At 37.6% G+C, this 17,046-nt stretch overlaps 1 protein-coding gene and 1 pseudogene across 1 annotated transcript; both read right to left on the reverse strand.

Moving 5' to 3' along the window:
* Window positions 1,856–2,275, reverse strand: LOC109838672. The gene has a single exon (XM_020407096.1). The coding sequence runs from the start codon at window positions 2,273–2,275 to the stop codon at window positions 1,856–1,858; it is 420 nt and encodes a 139-aa protein (XP_020262685.1).
* On the reverse strand, window positions 7,586–15,803 carry LOC109837427 (annotated as a pseudogene).

The raw sequence follows: 17,046 nt of genomic DNA on the forward strand, positions 1-17,046 counted from the left end.
CTTGAGCTCGCCTGCAACTCGCCGACGACCTCGCCTGCAAAGCTCGCCCGCCACGAGCTCGCCTGAAACACGCCTCAAGCTCATCGTCGACCTCGCTTGCTCGCCTGCGGAGGTTTGTGTCTACACCCGACACTAACAATAATTTCCGTTAGTCTAGATGGAAAACAAAAACTGAGGAATCAAAATGTTTAAGAAACATCCAATGTCATATTTTCCACCAGATTCCTGTTAAATTGGTTAGAAATGAATTCCTACAAAGTAGTGACGTTTTCTATAATTTATACTACCAACACAAGGAAATGCAAATCAAACAAGGGAATAGGAAGCTATTTTATGAAATCCATACTACCTATAAAATAGGATATGAGTGTCCAAGTCCTTCCATTTATGCTAGCCATACTCTTCAATCATCATCATCAAAAACTGAGCTAAGTTTATGATTTAATTAAAAATTAATATTTTGCAATTCATCAGCCTTCGTCCAATAATCTATTTTCATATACCAACCTTTCAAATTCCACTCATCTCTCTCTCAATTTTATTTAATTGATACCTAAACTTTTGCAACGCATGAGCCAGTAACTCCCATCATCTCTTTTCAACTACCAACTTTTCAAATTTTATTTCATCTCTATCCCTAGATGGTTTCCCCATCGCTTTTTTATTCAATCCCAAAAGCCTTTCTCTCTGTTTTGCTTAAATTTTACATGGAATTCGTTGAATATTTTCCCCCCTCTTGGGTAGTTGCTCCTCCCTTTTTCCATTATTTTCAGTCATTTTGGTGTTTGTATTTGTTACTCTATTTTGTTTGTCAAATTTCTAGACAAAGCTCTTTGTTTAGCATGCTAACTTTTAGGCTGTCTGTATCTTATGCATAGGTGAGCTTAGCAGTAGAAAGGGAGCATAATCTGCAAATATTGTTCAACAGTCTGAAATCACCCATCTCAACGCTAATGATCTTATGCGTGCAGTGGCTACAAAAATGGGTAATGAACCGGAACTATCTTATAACTGTATCTCTTTCTACAAAAATGGGTAATAAACGAGAACTATCTTATAACTGTATCTCTTTCCTTAGGCTATCTTCAACCCATCGCACCAAAATGGTACAAATTTTGCACCAAAATGATGCAAAAGTCACATCAAACAGTAATTCATCTTCAACCCATTGCACTAATTTTTGTACCAAAAAAAAAATTTATTAGTATATTCTTTTTTATCTACTTTTATATTATTATTTTCTATTCCCTATATTTTTAACTATTTCAACAATTAACCCCACATATCAAATTTTATTTTGTTCACATTTTTTTAAAAAAATGATTTATTATTTAAAAAGTTAAATTAATAAAACAACAAAATATTATTTTATTAATTAAAATAACTTAATTTCTAAAATATTACATTTTTATTATTGATATTGCCAAAACATTATATTTAAGAACACAACAGAAAATAAAATACAAGAAAATAATTAAACATTAACAACAATGTAAAAATTACAAATTTAATGTGTACTTAACTATCTGAATTAGTGTATTCCTCCCATAGATGATCTATCAATGCATTACGAAGCGCAATATGAATATCTTTATCCTTGATTTGTCTGTAACGTGCAATAAATTGATTAAATCTTGTAGTTTCATCTGCTATAATATCAACTTATGGTGTTGGTGCTTCCCTCACTTATAGAATTGGTGCATAAAGATCACGTTCATCCTCGATTATCATATTGTGCATAATAATGCATGCAGTCATTATGTCATGTAATACATGTTTTTCCCAAAAACGTGTTGATCCTACCACAATTACAAATTGTGATTGGAGACCTTCAAACGCACGTTCTACATCTTTTCTACATGCTTCCTGTTTCATGGCAAAATATCTTTTCCATATTATACTCTTTTCCTTGAATAACATAGTGAGTGAGAGGAGCAATACCTTGAGCTAGATTAGAGAAAAGATTAGATGACTCCAGCACATTAATATCATTATTGGTGCCTGACATACCAAAATATGTGTGCCATATCCAAACATCATAATCTGCTATAGCTTCAAATATAATAGTTGGTGACCCACTACGTCCTACGTATTGCCCAGACCATGTCGTTGGATAATTTTTCCATTTCCAATGCATACAATCAAGACTTCCTAACATTCCTGGAAAATCACGTTTTTTCCCAATATAGAGTAGCCTAGCAATATCATTAGCGTTAGGTGTTAGTAGATACCGCTCTACGAATATCTCCACTATAGCACAACAAAATTTTGTCATGCTTTCAATTGCAGTTGACTCACCTATTTTAACATATTCGTCTGTAGCATCAGCTAGTAGACCATATACCAAGACGCAAAAAATAGTTGTTACTTTCTGTAACGGTGATAATCCTATTCTATCAAGTCAAACGAGTTGTTGGAAGTAATAGTCACGATCTTTTACTGCATCAACAATACGAAGGAACAAACTTCGTGACATCCGATATCGACGGCGAAACATATCTTCACCAAAACGTGGATTATCGGCAAAGTAATCTATGACCAAATTCTGATGCGCAGTTTCTCGATCGCGGATGATCACTGCGTGATCGGGAATCGGGCCACCATGGATCGGTTGATAGTTTTGTTGACGTAAATTATTAGCGAGGATCATGTTGTTGTTAATGTACTCGCGAATTACTTCTTCGGTTTCATCAATCTTTGCAATAATATTTTTCAGAAAATTTTCATCATCCGAAGATGAAGATGATGATAAATATGATGGACCTACAGCATCGAAATTCATTTTTGAAGTAAGAAAAGAATAACTGAAGTATGCAAAAATGGAAAAAAATAATTTTAACATAACAACGAATAATTGTGTGGAGGTACCTAATCTAGTATGCTATTTATAAAAATTTGCTTAGCTGTATACGTTGAACAATGTGTAAAGCTGAGCTGCTTTTAGGAAATAATTTCCAGCTGTTATCAATTTGTCACAAAATTCAAATTTACTTAGTTGTATACGTTGGATAATATATAAAGCTGATCAATTACAGAAAATGATTCCCACACATATAAAGTTTTCACACAATTCAATGAATGCTTAGCTGTATATGTTGGAAGATGATGATAAAGCTAATCAATTTTAAAAAATGATTCTCACTCATATAAAGTTTTCACACAATTCAATGAATGCTTAGTTGTATATGTTAGAAGATGATGATAAAGCTGATTAGTTTCAGAAAAGGATTCCCACTATAAAGTTTTCACACAATTCAATGAATAATTAGCTATATATGTTGGAAGATGATGATAAAGCTGACCAGTTTTAGAAAATGATTCCCACTTATATAAAGTTTTCACACAATTCAATGAATGCTTGGCTGTATATGTTGGAAGATGATGATAAAGCTGATCAGTTTCAGAAAATGATTCCCACTCATATAAAGTTTTCTTATAATTTAATGAATGCTTAGCTGTATATGTTGGACGATGATGATAAAGCTGATCAGTTTTAGAAAATGATTTCCACTCATATAAAGTTTTCACACAATTCAATAAATGCTTAGCTATATATGTTGGAAGATGATGATAAAGTTGATCAGTTTCAGAAAATGATTCTCACTCATATAAAGTTTTTACACAATTCAATGAATGCTTAGCTGTATATGTTAGAAGATGATGATAAAGCTGATCAGTTTGTACATAATGATTCAATTTCAAATGTTGACCGCCGACAAATTCAAAATAAAATTCAAATTAAAAAAAAACAAATTTGAATTGGCTATAAATAACATTCACGAATTCTACTTCAAACCATCCAATTCGAAGTATTTCTTCAAAGTATTTCTAATCTCCAAACCAACTATTTTTTTACAAAAAAAATGTCTCTTCGATCATCTGGATACACGGTTACTAAAGATGTGCTCATTTGTCAAGTATTCATGGATATTTCTCAAGACCCTATTATCGGTAGAAACCAGTCTCGAGATGCATTTTGGTCTCGTGTGGAAGACAGATACAATGAACTTCGATATCAGCATTTTGAGGATCGTACGAGCCGATCAGTTCGTTCTCGAATGGAAATCATAAGTAATGAAGTAAGGAAATTAAATGCTTGTTTGAGACAAGTAGAGAATCTGAATCCAAGTGGTGCTTCAGATGAAGATATTACAAGTATTCTATTAATTATCTTTTAAAATTTATTATTATTGTTGAAATACATAACTTGATGTTCACTATAATTTGCTGTTAGTTTGAGCAAAGATGTTATTTATGCAAGAACCAAAGTACAAAAAAGGTTTCAAATTTGATCATGCATGGAATATGGTTAAAAGTTTTAAAAAATTAAAAGATGATCTCCTCACAACAAGACAAGTTGGTCGAAGACAACCCCAAAGTGTGAACTTCGACTCTTCACAATCAGATAATCCCACTCCGGAATCTCCTATATCAACATCTCCTGGACTGTCATCATTTACTCCACCTGAATGATCTATTGGGGTAAAAAAAGCCAAATTGAAAAGGAAAAATGATGATCATGAGTCAAGTGTAGTGGACTCCATCGACACAAATAACAACAGACTTATAGACAGGTTAGATAAGACGAGCTTGGACATGCAAGTAGCATTTGATATCGAATGAGAAAAGATAGCCATGAAAAAAGATAGAGATGAATGAAAAATTATAATGAAAGATTTGAATTTCATTGCTGATCCAAACATATGTGAGTACGTTCGAGCTCAACAAATTAAAATAATACAAAAAAGAAATTAACAAGAACAATGAGCTACTTTTAATTTTGGCAATTATTTCAATGATATTGGAGACTCTAGATCCGATCTACCAGATTATTGAGAGTTGCTTGTCCATCTTATGTAATGTTGTATGTTTACTTTATATTTTATGTTTTATTTTAATAAAGTTTTATATTATATGTGACAGTTTTTATATGTTATGTATTTCAGTTATGTAATTTATATTTGAATTATGTATTAGGATTGCTCTTTATATTTTTAATTTGTATTTCATGGGACTTTAATTATAATGTCTAGATTTTAATATTATAATTAATAATAATGTACTGTAAATTTTAACATTATTTTTATTATTAAAAAAATAATTTATTTTGTCCAAATTATACAATTAGTGTAAAATTATAAAATTTAAATATTATTGGGGTCGTTTTATAAATTTAAATAAAACAGTTGGGGTCAAATTAAAAATACATAAAATTAAAAGGTAAAAATAAAAAGTTTAAAAAATAAAATAAAAATAAAAAAAGGAACAGTAATGCATTGAGGGACAGTGCGACGCCATATTTGACGTCGCACTGATAAAATTTGTTAAAATACCGCAAGAAATGTGGCTCGATTGGAGAAGAAACGCAGCGGCAAATGCACTGTTTGCGGCATTTTGCCACTGCGTTGGAGATGCCCTTACGCAGTTAAAGAATGATGTATAGTCATTATCAGCCTAATGTTTTGTTAAGGCTTTTATAGATGACCATTAATTGCTTTCCCTCTTTCTTCTTTCAGGATTTTATATTTTTTCAAATCAACACCCATATTTTTTTTTTCCACTGGCTCTTCTCTCTCTTTGTGTCGCTAAATTTTGATTGACCATAAGAATGGAACGAGTTGTATGGTTTATTGAGAAAACCCAATTGGGATTTGTTAAATATAGGTTTTCTATGCCTTGCTTTGCTTCAATTATTTGATATCAGAGTTTGAGGATTTTTGTTTTATTATTAGTAATTTTAATTTTTCATTTTCGTTTGAGACGGTTTAATTGGGTTACAACAATTTGGAGGAAGTGATGGGCGAGAATTTAGGCTCAACCAAGCAAGCTCTGTGGCCGATTTCGAAGTCATGTATCACAAATCATTACTACAGTTTTCAAAAGTGCCAGATCTGGGATATGAATTGGCGACACTGGATTGAATGGAAGTATTGATTATTAACCTCTGTTTTGGAGTAGGTCATGGTTTTAATTGTCTTTTCTTCTTATAGTTTATTTGTTTTGCTCATGTGTTGAGAATTAATTTTGTTTTCTGGGTTAAAATCAATTTATATGGAAGCTAAAAGAAGAGAGACAAAGATAAAATGCACTCAACGAAAGTAAATACTTAAACAAAATCTACTTATTACGCAATCAAACGCAATACTGATACATCATGTATACTTGTCTAATACATCTTTGGCGTCCTAGAAGCTCTGGGTACATTTAAGGAGCAACATAACAAGCATTCAAGTATCATGGTTTTTTTTTTTTTATCTAATACGTGTTGGTACATGTTTGTCATAGAATTAATATATTCAAAAGTAATAGAGATTTACTATACGCACGAATTCAATTTTGTTGATTTTATTTTCATTTTTATGTTTTTATTTCTAAGATCCTTCTCCATGGCCAGTAATTCATACACTAACTAAGCACGTGCAGTACACTAGCGGATTTTAAGGGTGGTCGCATCAAGAGGTTTTCTTTGGTTTTCCAAGTGAACCAAACAGCCCTACGAGAATAGGAAACATGTGCATCAATGAGATGGACTGTGGGCAGTGGCGGACCTGTTCTTGTTCAAAGTGGTTCATTTGAACCACCTCAGATTTTGAAATAGTATATATCTTGTTCAAAGTGGTTCATTTGAACCACCTCAGATTTTGAAATAGTATATATATCATATATGTTAGTTTGTGAACAAATGTAATTTGTAGCCTAGTGGTATAAGCATTAGCTTACCTTCAAAGAGGTCAAATGTTCAAAACCTCTTACAGCCTCTTTATGTTTCTAATTTCTCCTATAATCCTTATTTTCTCTTTACTTTTCTACTTTCTCCTATTTTCTCTTTATTATTATTTGTTTATTATTTTTATGCTTTCCTTAGTAGTATTTGAAAAAAAAAATTAGCGTTAATTTCGAACCACCACACGAGAGGTTGTGGATCCGCTACTGACTGTTGGTAAAGTGTTGTGATTCGAAAGTAATAGATTAAGGGAATCGAAGCTATGAAGAAAAGAATAATTTCATGCGTGAGGACGTGGAAAGGACTGTCACAAGCTACACAAAATTTTGACAGACGGGTTTGCCTTGGGAAATTGGAAATGACGAGAGTATATATCATTATTTTTTGATCAAGGACGTATGGCTTGAAGAAGGTCTGTTAAGCATCGCGACAGTAATTACAAAGTCGGTAACGTCACTATAGATGGTAATTGGGAGGAGCTGGCCTTGTCCATAATGTTTTATCCTATTACAAGTGAGCCAATATTCATAGCGAGGGGGGACATCACGAGCTTCTTCTTCAATGAAGCGATTATTGTAACAGGCTCTTCACAAGCGTCTGAAAATCTCCTCGAGGGTTTGCCCCTTTGCTAGAGAGACCAAGCAAGCATTGGTAAAGCAAGACGCAGTTTGGCGTGCACATATTGATACATGGACACCACAATTTGCTTGGATCGATAGGCTTGGGAGAGCCTGCAAACTTATTAAGCATCCGACTAAATACGTGCCTACCGAGAAACTGGAACCAACATCATACACAAAAAATAGCATTCTGAACCAACCCAACAAACTTGGAATTACTTCAACAAATGAGAGCAAATAATAGTAGCCCAATAATAAAGTCTCTTCCATTCATCAAACTCAAAATATCCAAAACCGGAAACAACATAAACTAACAAATTCTTCATAAGTTCCATGAAAACTTTAGAAAGACTAAATAACTTCAAGATCGTAACAACACCCTAGCAAGACAGCAAGCAAACTTATTAATTATCCTAAGCACCCTTCTCAGCCTTGGAAGCAGTAGCAGCAGCCTGCCCTCTGAGCCGACCGGTTCTCCTAGCAGCAATGAGACCCACCTTTTGACCAGGAGGAGCATCACGGCGAACGGTGGAGGCGTGACCAATGTGCTGGTGGTTACCACCGCCGTGGGGATGCTCCACAGGGTTCATAGCCACACCACGAACCTTGGGCCAGCAGTTCCTCTTGACCCGGAACTTGTGGTAGGCGTTGCCTGCCTTGAGGAGGCTTCTCCGTCCTGCCCCCGCCAGCGACCTGGCCGATCATTGCACGGCAGCCGCTTGCACGATTTTCTTAGCGCCAGAGGGGAGCTTGATCCTGTTCGTGCACAATGACAACGGCGGCTAATTAACGTTCGGACCAGAGCAAACATTGACTTGGTAAAGATGAACATACGGTCAGAATCAGCAAGTAGGTATACAGAAACAATCAGGAATTCTTTCACTGGTGCTGAGCACTCCTCGCCCAGACGCAGTTGATGCACTATAACCATTTAAACTGTTCAAGAACAAAGCATACAATAAAAAGACCCCATGTCTCCTTTGTCCGAGTTGCCCCAACCTTTCAGAAACCCAACCCACGATACGAAACTAATCTCATACGGACTGACCCAGGAACAAGATCTAAAAGACGGAACCGCGTCTAGTGTTACAAACGTAGCAACAGTTGACACTGGATTATGAATAATACTAAAGAAGGAACTTTTATATTTACGAAAGCAACCGGGTGAACAACGAGACGGATCTCGGGCTTCCATCAGAATCGCGTTAAAAAAAAATAACAACTTTTGTTTAGGAGAGGAAGGGATCCGACGATACCTGGAGGTGCCGTTGTCGGGGTTGTGACTGATGACGATGGCGTAGTCGCGGACGCCCTGGCCATGACGCCGCGGTCCCCTCGACGTGGATGCTCCACGTTGCAGACGACCGGCCCCCTGCGGGGATCGAGCGGGCGGCGAGACGTTGCCGACCATCAGGGTGATGGCCTGCGGCGCAGTAGACGATACTGGCCGGTGCTAACATGCCCTCGGCGGCGACCCGAAGAGCTCCTTCTGGCTGCTTGCTACGGAACGGGTGCGGAATGCGTGACGCCGGTGCGAGGGGGGCGCCGCCGCCGGGCGTGGATGTGATTCGGTTGACGACTGCTCTTCAGGTAAAGCGCGTTCCCTCGCCGAATGGTCAGGCCTGCGGAGCCGGGCCGGGCCCTTGCGGTGGTGGGTTTGGGATTTGAACACCGACCCCGCTCCTTGTGCGCTGAGCTCGGAATTACTCGGCCCTTGCTGCTGGCTGCGGGGCGGCGGCGAATCGAGGGTCTGAGGGGAGGAAAATGAGGGGGAGGGTGATTTTCTAGGGTTAGGGTTTTGAGATGGTATTTATAGGGGGGAGTATAGGGGCTCGATCTTTTAATGGGCTTGATCAAAACGCCCAGTAACAGGGTCTGGGCCAACTCGGCAGGCCTATAAATACCATCACTATAACAGATATTGCTTAAGGGCCCGTTTGGTTGGTTTCCTAAAAATCAAGAAAAGGAAATCGGTACAAGGAAATCAATAAAATAATATTTTTACCCATTTCCATCCCTAAAACTCACCCACAACATCTAATAAAATATTATTTTTATCTTCCAACTCATCTCATTTCATCTCCTTTCTTACATTTAAAAATAAACCAAACACAAGAAATGTGTCACATCATCCAACTCATCACAACTCATCTTATCCCATTTTTAAAAATCACACACATCATCCAATAATATTGTGACAACTCATCTCATCTCATTAAACATTCCTTTCCATCCATTTCCTCAAAAAAAAACAAGAAATTGGTTTCCTTAAGTACGTGTCACATCATCCAATAATATACCTCCAACTCATCTCATCTCATCTATTTTCCTATTTTTAAAAACGAACCAAACACAAACAACCTCAAAACATCATCCAATAATATACCTCCAATTCATTTCCTTATTTTTTTAACCAACCAAACAACCTCAAAACAATTTTTTTTTTAAATCACTCACATCATCCAATAATAAGTTGACAACTCATCTCATCTTATCTCCTATTCTACAATTTCTTTCTTTTTTAAACCAACCAAACAACCTCAAAACAAATATTATAGGAAATAGATTTCCTATTCTTTGATTTCCCAAAAAAAATGGCCAAACGAACAGCCCCTAAGAAGTAAGTGGTGTTAGTAGGTACCAGTTGAATCCTGGATATTAGACTGAACTTAAGCATATTCTTAAGTATCTTAATTGAACAAAACATTATTGTTTACCGTTTGGTTAATATCCTTTAAAAGTTGAAAGGATGGGTTGATTCTGGTTGTCAATCGGACCCCTACTATAGAAAATCTACATCAGGGTTTATCTTTGCATTAAATAATGAAGCTATCAGTTGAAGCAGTTCTAAGCAATGAAATATATTCTATAACTAAAACGGGATATAATGCAACTTGTGAAGCAGCAAAAGAAGCAGTTTGGATTAAAAAAATATATGTAAGAGTTAGTTGTTGTTTTTACTACCGAAACTTTCATCACTTTGTATTTGTGATAATGGTGGAGCAATTGTACAAGTTAGAGAGCCTAGGGCTCACTATAGATCAAAACATATTGAAAAAATGTATCACTTAGTAAGAGAAATTGACAAGAGATGAGACATAGACATTATGGAAGTTTCTTCCGTCGATGTTATGTCAATAATTGTTTCTTCCGTCGATGTTATGTCAATAATTAACCTAAGTGTTAATCATCCTCTTAGAGTCGACACATGTCTCATAGTAATTATCAGCTTAGCTATCTCCGCTTGGGGCAACTCTGGTACTCGGGTAGCATGGGCACTCATCCATTACCTAGTAGAGCCGAGTTGAAACAAGCTCTCACTCAACCTCATCACTTGAGTCGACACCTCCCTCCATTCACTCAGCCGAATAAATAACTTGCGAGTCCGACAAAAAGTGCAGTACTTTTTGTCCAGCCCGTAGAGCAGAGTAAAGAGGCGGTTTGTCTTCAAACTCCTCACCAACAACCATCCATTATCATCATTGCTCGTGCCATGAGTCCTCGTGACTCATCACTCTCCATACCTCTCCGATCACCATCACATCAGAACAGTGGTGACTCATCGCATCTGCAGTCTACATCTGTGAGCTATCTGTCGATTCAACTGTTTGGTGAAAAATTTATAGTAAAAAAATTGAAAAAAATATATTTGATTTGTATTCTCTCAATCTCAATTACAATTTGGATTTTCGATTATAAAAAAGAGGAGAATTGATCTGAATTCTCCCCCTTTGTTTAATTCTGGGTTCTTCACGGTGGCGAGGAGTGCCTCCTTCGAATGCTTGCGTCGAATTTGCTCTCCATTGACGATCCGCACGTCTCAATTCGCTAGAACAATAAACTTGCGTGGCAAGTTTGATTAAGAACTCTTAACGAGTTTTAGAGCTCAGAACGAGTTAAAACTCTGTTGAACAGAGTTGTTTTAACCGAATAATCGGTTAATAAGCCAAGTGGATTTACTATTGCTGAAGTTGAGACATCAAATCTTCTCCAGGATCCTTCCTTAGCTGCTGATGAATGCTCTAAGATCTTTAGGATAATCTGGTCTCAAAAAATCCAACCCCTTACTCGGTTGAGTAATGTGGTTATTTATAGGGGATAAGGGGTGTAACTAACCCCTAAATCCGCTCCAACGTGGGCGAGAATCCCTCAAAACGTGGGATAAATGGTTTTGAGGCCGTTCAGCTTGTGTTTGAATAAGTCAAACGCTTAAATCGGCATTACAGGCCTTAACTCTGCGTCTTAGACTCGAGACGCAGAGTCGGGTGCTTGCTGAAAATTAAAAACGCAGGGGCCGCTTGCGTTCTGAGTCCTAACTCTGCGTCTTAGACTTGAGATGCAGAGTTAGGCGTCTGCTAGATGCTAAAAATGCAGGGGCTGCTTGCGTTTCGTCCGTTGCGGGTTGGAAACGCGGGGTTGCCTGCGTTACAAGAACCGAAATGCAAAGGTGAGCTCTGCGTTCAAAAAGGGATAGTGACTTGTAATCCTCTTCTACAAAGCGTTGCAAAGACCATTGTTTAATAATATTTACTTTAGCTGTCTTGAGGTGTGAAAGTCGTTAGATTGTAACTCTCACAGTTGATGGTAAATGCCACTGAATAGAGTTTTCGTCAGTCGTCAGAAGGGTCATTGAATTGTAACTCCTCTCGATCTATGTGAAAAATCCTCCATTTGTAGCTTTCATTTGTTGACATAAAAGTCGTCTGATTGTAGCCTTCTTAGTCAAAACTGTTGGTTGAGGTTAGATAGGGATCAGCTATCTATTGTGACTTTTAGACAGCCTACAGAACCCCCTCTAAAGTTTTTAAAAGTTCGCGGTTGATTGGGATGAATTTTCAGAATACTTTGGATCTCGAAATTTTGTTAATTGATCATTCACTCTGCCTGATTCGAAGACATCTTGGACCTGGTTATTAGAACGTAGTGATTCAGCTTCCTTAAACCAAACAAGGTAACTTTTGCGTCTTGATGATAATGAACTTAGTCAAACAAGCTAAAGCCTCCTTAAACCAAACAAGGTAACTTTTGCGTCTTGATGATAATGAACTTAGTCAAACAAGCTAAAGCCCATTGTTATTGAACCAAACAAGGACGAAGATATGAACTTAGTCAAACAAGCTAAAGCCCATTGTTATTGAACCAAACAAGGACGAAGATGATAACGAACTCATCTGGATCTTTAAGATACTCCACTTAACTTCTGAAGATGTGTATTCTTCGAATTTTGTCTGGATCCTTAAGATACTCCACTCAATCTGCGATGAGGTGTATTCTTTGGATTTTGTCTGGATCCTTGAGATACTCCACTCAATCTACGATGAGGTGTATTCTTCGGATTTTGTATGGGTCCTTAAGATACTCCACTCAATCTACGATGAGGTGTATTCTTCGGATTTTGTCTAGATCCTTGAGATACTCCACTCAATCTACGATGTGGTGTATTCTTTGGATTTTATCTGGTTCCTTCGGATACTCCACTCAATCTGCGATGATATGTATTCTATGTCCAGAAAATTCTTGTAAGCATTGATGAATACTCGACGTGCGACTGCGGGCTTTAAGTAATAAAAAGTCCGGTGATAGTGACGCTATCATGGAAACGCCAACTGCAAACTTGTTAACGAGGTCTTCTTTAGTGAGGTTGAATACCTTTTGGCTTTGTTCATCTTGGTGGGAATGTTAAGCCCTTCAGAAGAATGAGTTGCTTGACGAATCGAACTCAATGATTTCAATCATCACTGACTATAACCTATCTGTACTCATCCGAAAGGCTGCAAAGTTGTTTGTCATCAACCAGTTTCTTCTCAGCTTTGGTCACCTTGATGACCAACATTAGCCTCTCTTTATTTATTTGAAGCTAATGTTGTAGCCCTAGTCGTCGAGAGGTTCATTATGTGGTATTTAAAACACATGAGTGGACTCTGTGTTTGAGAATTGAAATGCAGAGGTGAACTCTGCATTTAGTAGTTCAACCAACACTGACGTAGAGATCGCGTTTTGGCGGGATTCTATACTAGAATCTCATCCCGGTTTGACAGCTCATATCTGTCTATAAATAGACCGCTGGGGTCAAATCAAGAGTCATTTGACTCTTCTATCTGTTCTTCTCCGAAAGGCTTAACGAAAATTCTTCGTTTTAAAACTCCGTAGAATTAGGGGTGGAAATGAACCAAATAATTAATAAATGGTTCGATAATTGTTCGAATAACTATTCGGTCATATTCGATTCGATAGTTCATTTACCACTAAACAAATATTTTTTAGTATTCGAGTTTATTAACGAATAGAATTTAACCAGATGTATATTCGATTCGTTTGTCTATTAAATATTCGTTTAAAATTTGATCACAACTTATTATTTGTATTATTACACATATGATGTCATATTTTTAACCCATTTACCATTTCTACTTAAGTTTTATATATAGATTTTAAGACTTAAATAATCTTAAATCTGTTTTCTAATTAAAATTTTAATTTAAATATATATACACCATATATTATAAAGAAGTAATTTTTATTTATAAATTATAATACTATTTGAAAATTAAACTCTTTAACGAAATAAATATACTTTGATATTCGATAAGTATTCGTGAATATTCATGAATATTTATCAAATACCAAGTATTCGAGTTCGAATTCGAAAAACTAGATATATGAATAATAGAGTCCGCATTCGAATTCGATAATTTTAAACAAATACAAATATGAACACCTTAGTATTCGATTCGATTCGATCATTTACCACCCCTACGTAGAATCCTGTTCATCTTCTCGGATTGTCTCCCTTAATGGTGCCCAGAAAGAAGACCGTTCCCCGAAAATGCTTCTAGCCCCCAAAACCAAAGAAAACGTGCCTCCCACCCCTAAGACTTTTTTAACCGGTGCTTTACCTCCAAAAATAAACTTTTTGTTCTCTGAGCACCCAAAATACAAAGCCCAAGAATTTTACACAGGTAAAGACTATAATACCCTTTCTTTCTCTCTAACCATGCAATCCCTCCGCTCTCCCTCCTCCTTCCCCCACATCTCCACCCGTCGCCACCGCCGCCCTCCTCCTGCCATTCTCCAGCGCTCGAGGGCCGGGGAGAGGAGGACGAAGTAGGTCCGCTTTATGTAGGGGATGGTCTCGAGGTTGCCGAAGTAGACGGAGGTTGCGATGCCTCCGGAGAAGATGACAGTGACGACGACGATGCGGGAGTCGTGGTACCAGTTCTAGCAGTAGTAGTCGTGGCCGTCGCGGTGGGGGAAATGCTGGAGCTCATGATTCTAGTGGTGGCGGGAAGTGAAGAAGGAATTGTGAAAAACCTTATGATGATGATGATGATGATGATGATGATGATGACGACGAGTGATTGGGGGTTTGGATCTGAGGAGAGAGGAGAGGGATGAGGATTTGACTTATTCTAAGGAAATTCATTGTAGTTTCTTTTGAGGGTTTTTTTCAGGGCTGAAGATGGGAAATTTGATTTTGCATTTTGAGGAGAGGAGGCCACAAGGAGAGGAGGGGAAAGGAGGAGAAAGAGCTAGATTTGTGTAGGACTTGATCGCCGATCTTCAAGAAGGAACGAAATATTTTATTTCTTTTTGAATTTTCTTATTTTTCCTTGAATTTTGTACCAATGAGATGGAGGGATCAAAGAAGTCCTAACGGGCGTCTGTTGTACATAATATTTTGGTTACTGTGAAATAATTAAGAAATCATGTGTAAATATCGTTAATTTTTTGGACTACTTGACTTATAATCAATTACCAGTGACGGAATAATCAAGAAATTATATGTAAATATAGCTAAAATTTGGGCTAATTGGCTTATAATTAGTTACAATGGTGGAATATCAGTGGGTGGTTCTTGAAACTTCTGTCGGATTCCGTTAATATGAAGGTTATGCGTTTATTGTTAAGTGTACGCGTTTGTTGTTAATGTTACGAGTTGGTTATTAAGGTTATACGGGTTGCTTGTTAAGGTTACGGGTTGCTTGTTAAGGTTATACGGGTTGCTTATTAAGGTTACGTGTTTGTTGTTAAGGTTACGGGTTAACAACCAACGCGTAACCTTAACAACCAACGCATAACCTTAACAAGCAACCCGTAACCTTAGCAAGTTACACGTAAATCGCTTGGCAACGCGTAACCTTAACAAGCAACCCGTAACCTTAACAAGCAATGCGTATAACCTTAACAAGCAACCCGTAAACTTAACAAGCAACCCGTAACTTTAACAATTAACGCGTAACATTAACAAGCAACCCGTAACCTTACAAGCTACAAGTAAATCGCTTGGCAACGCGTAACCTTAATAAGAAACTCGTAACCTTAACAATCAACGCATATAACATTAACAACCAACACGTATAACCTTAACAATCAACGCGTAATCTTAACAACCAACACGTAACTTTAACAAGCAACCCGTAACCTTAACAATCAACGTGTAACCTTAACAAGTAACCCATAACCTTAACAAGTAACGTGTAACCTTAACAACCAGCACGTAAAAAAACCACTTGGTTTAAGAGTAAAATCAGGGGTTTGAAGGCAAAAACTTACAATCAAGCAAACACTCTCAAAATTTTTTCTAAACATCTTCATACGTTTTACAAATACAATACATTGTCTGCAAGCAGGCCCATTGAAAATTCTTCCATCACAATTCAACGTTTTAACGAAATGGATGTCTAGTTTTCATTCCATTCTTTCATAATACTAATTTACACTTGCAATGATCAGTAACGTTGTGCACAAATTTCTAAAAAAATAAAAAAAATACTATAGAAGACCTACAAATTTCTTCCTAAAAAGCCTTGATGTTCCCATCACCTGATCCGAATCCAAATCCCTCCTCCTCTTCATCATCATCACTGTTTCATCTCCGCCTCCAAAAATATTAACACCAAACAACCTCACGACCTTCGCTTTGGAGTGGCGGAGCCTGCCCTGGCGGAGCTCTTCGGTGTAGGTGTGTTTCCTGAGCATGTCGATGACCTCGGCTTTGGAGTGGCGGGCCAGGAACCCGAGCTCGGCGGTGTTGGAGGGGTTGTACGCCGAGAGGGGCTTGAAGTTGGTGACGGCGTCGTGGCCGCGGAAGCGCTGGGCAGCGACGTCCTAGGAGCTGACGCACTGATGCTTCTCGTAGATCTGGGCACCCCAGCGACCGTTGGGCTGGGGGACGACGCCCTTGTACTGGGAGGGAGGAAGCTTCCTTGATTCAGCCTCGGCACCGGTCTCGGGGTCGAGGATGACATTGGGCCGCCGCTTCTCATGCGCTGCAGCTGGGCGGTGGTGCAGGGCTCTTCGAAGAAGACAGTGCTGATGAAGAAGTTGGATGGTTTGGGCTCCTTCTCTTGCTTACCTCCCAGCCGATCAATGCCCATAAGAGAGATAAATGATATTATAGTCTTTACCTATGTAAAATTCTTGGGCTTTATGTTTTGGGGGCTCAGAAATCAAAAAGTTTATTTTTAGGGGTAAAGCACCCGTTGAAAAAGTCTTTAGGGTGGGAGACACATTTTCTTTGATTTTGGGGGTTGGAAGCATTTTCCCCTTCATATTATGAAGTAACAACGTCAGTAGGATTTGCTAAAAAAAGTGTAAAAAATTGTGCTTTTTTTGGTTGGGGATGGGTGTGAGAATTCATATATTTGAGTGAATAAAATTTTCAAAGTTGATAGGGGTTATTACAACACCCTCAAAACTAAA

This window comes from Asparagus officinalis, chromosome 4 (genome assembly GCF_001876935.1).
Source record: "Asparagus officinalis chromosome 4, Aspof.V1, whole genome shotgun sequence".
NCBI classification, from domain to species: domain Eukaryota; kingdom Viridiplantae; phylum Streptophyta; class Magnoliopsida; order Asparagales; family Asparagaceae; genus Asparagus; species Asparagus officinalis.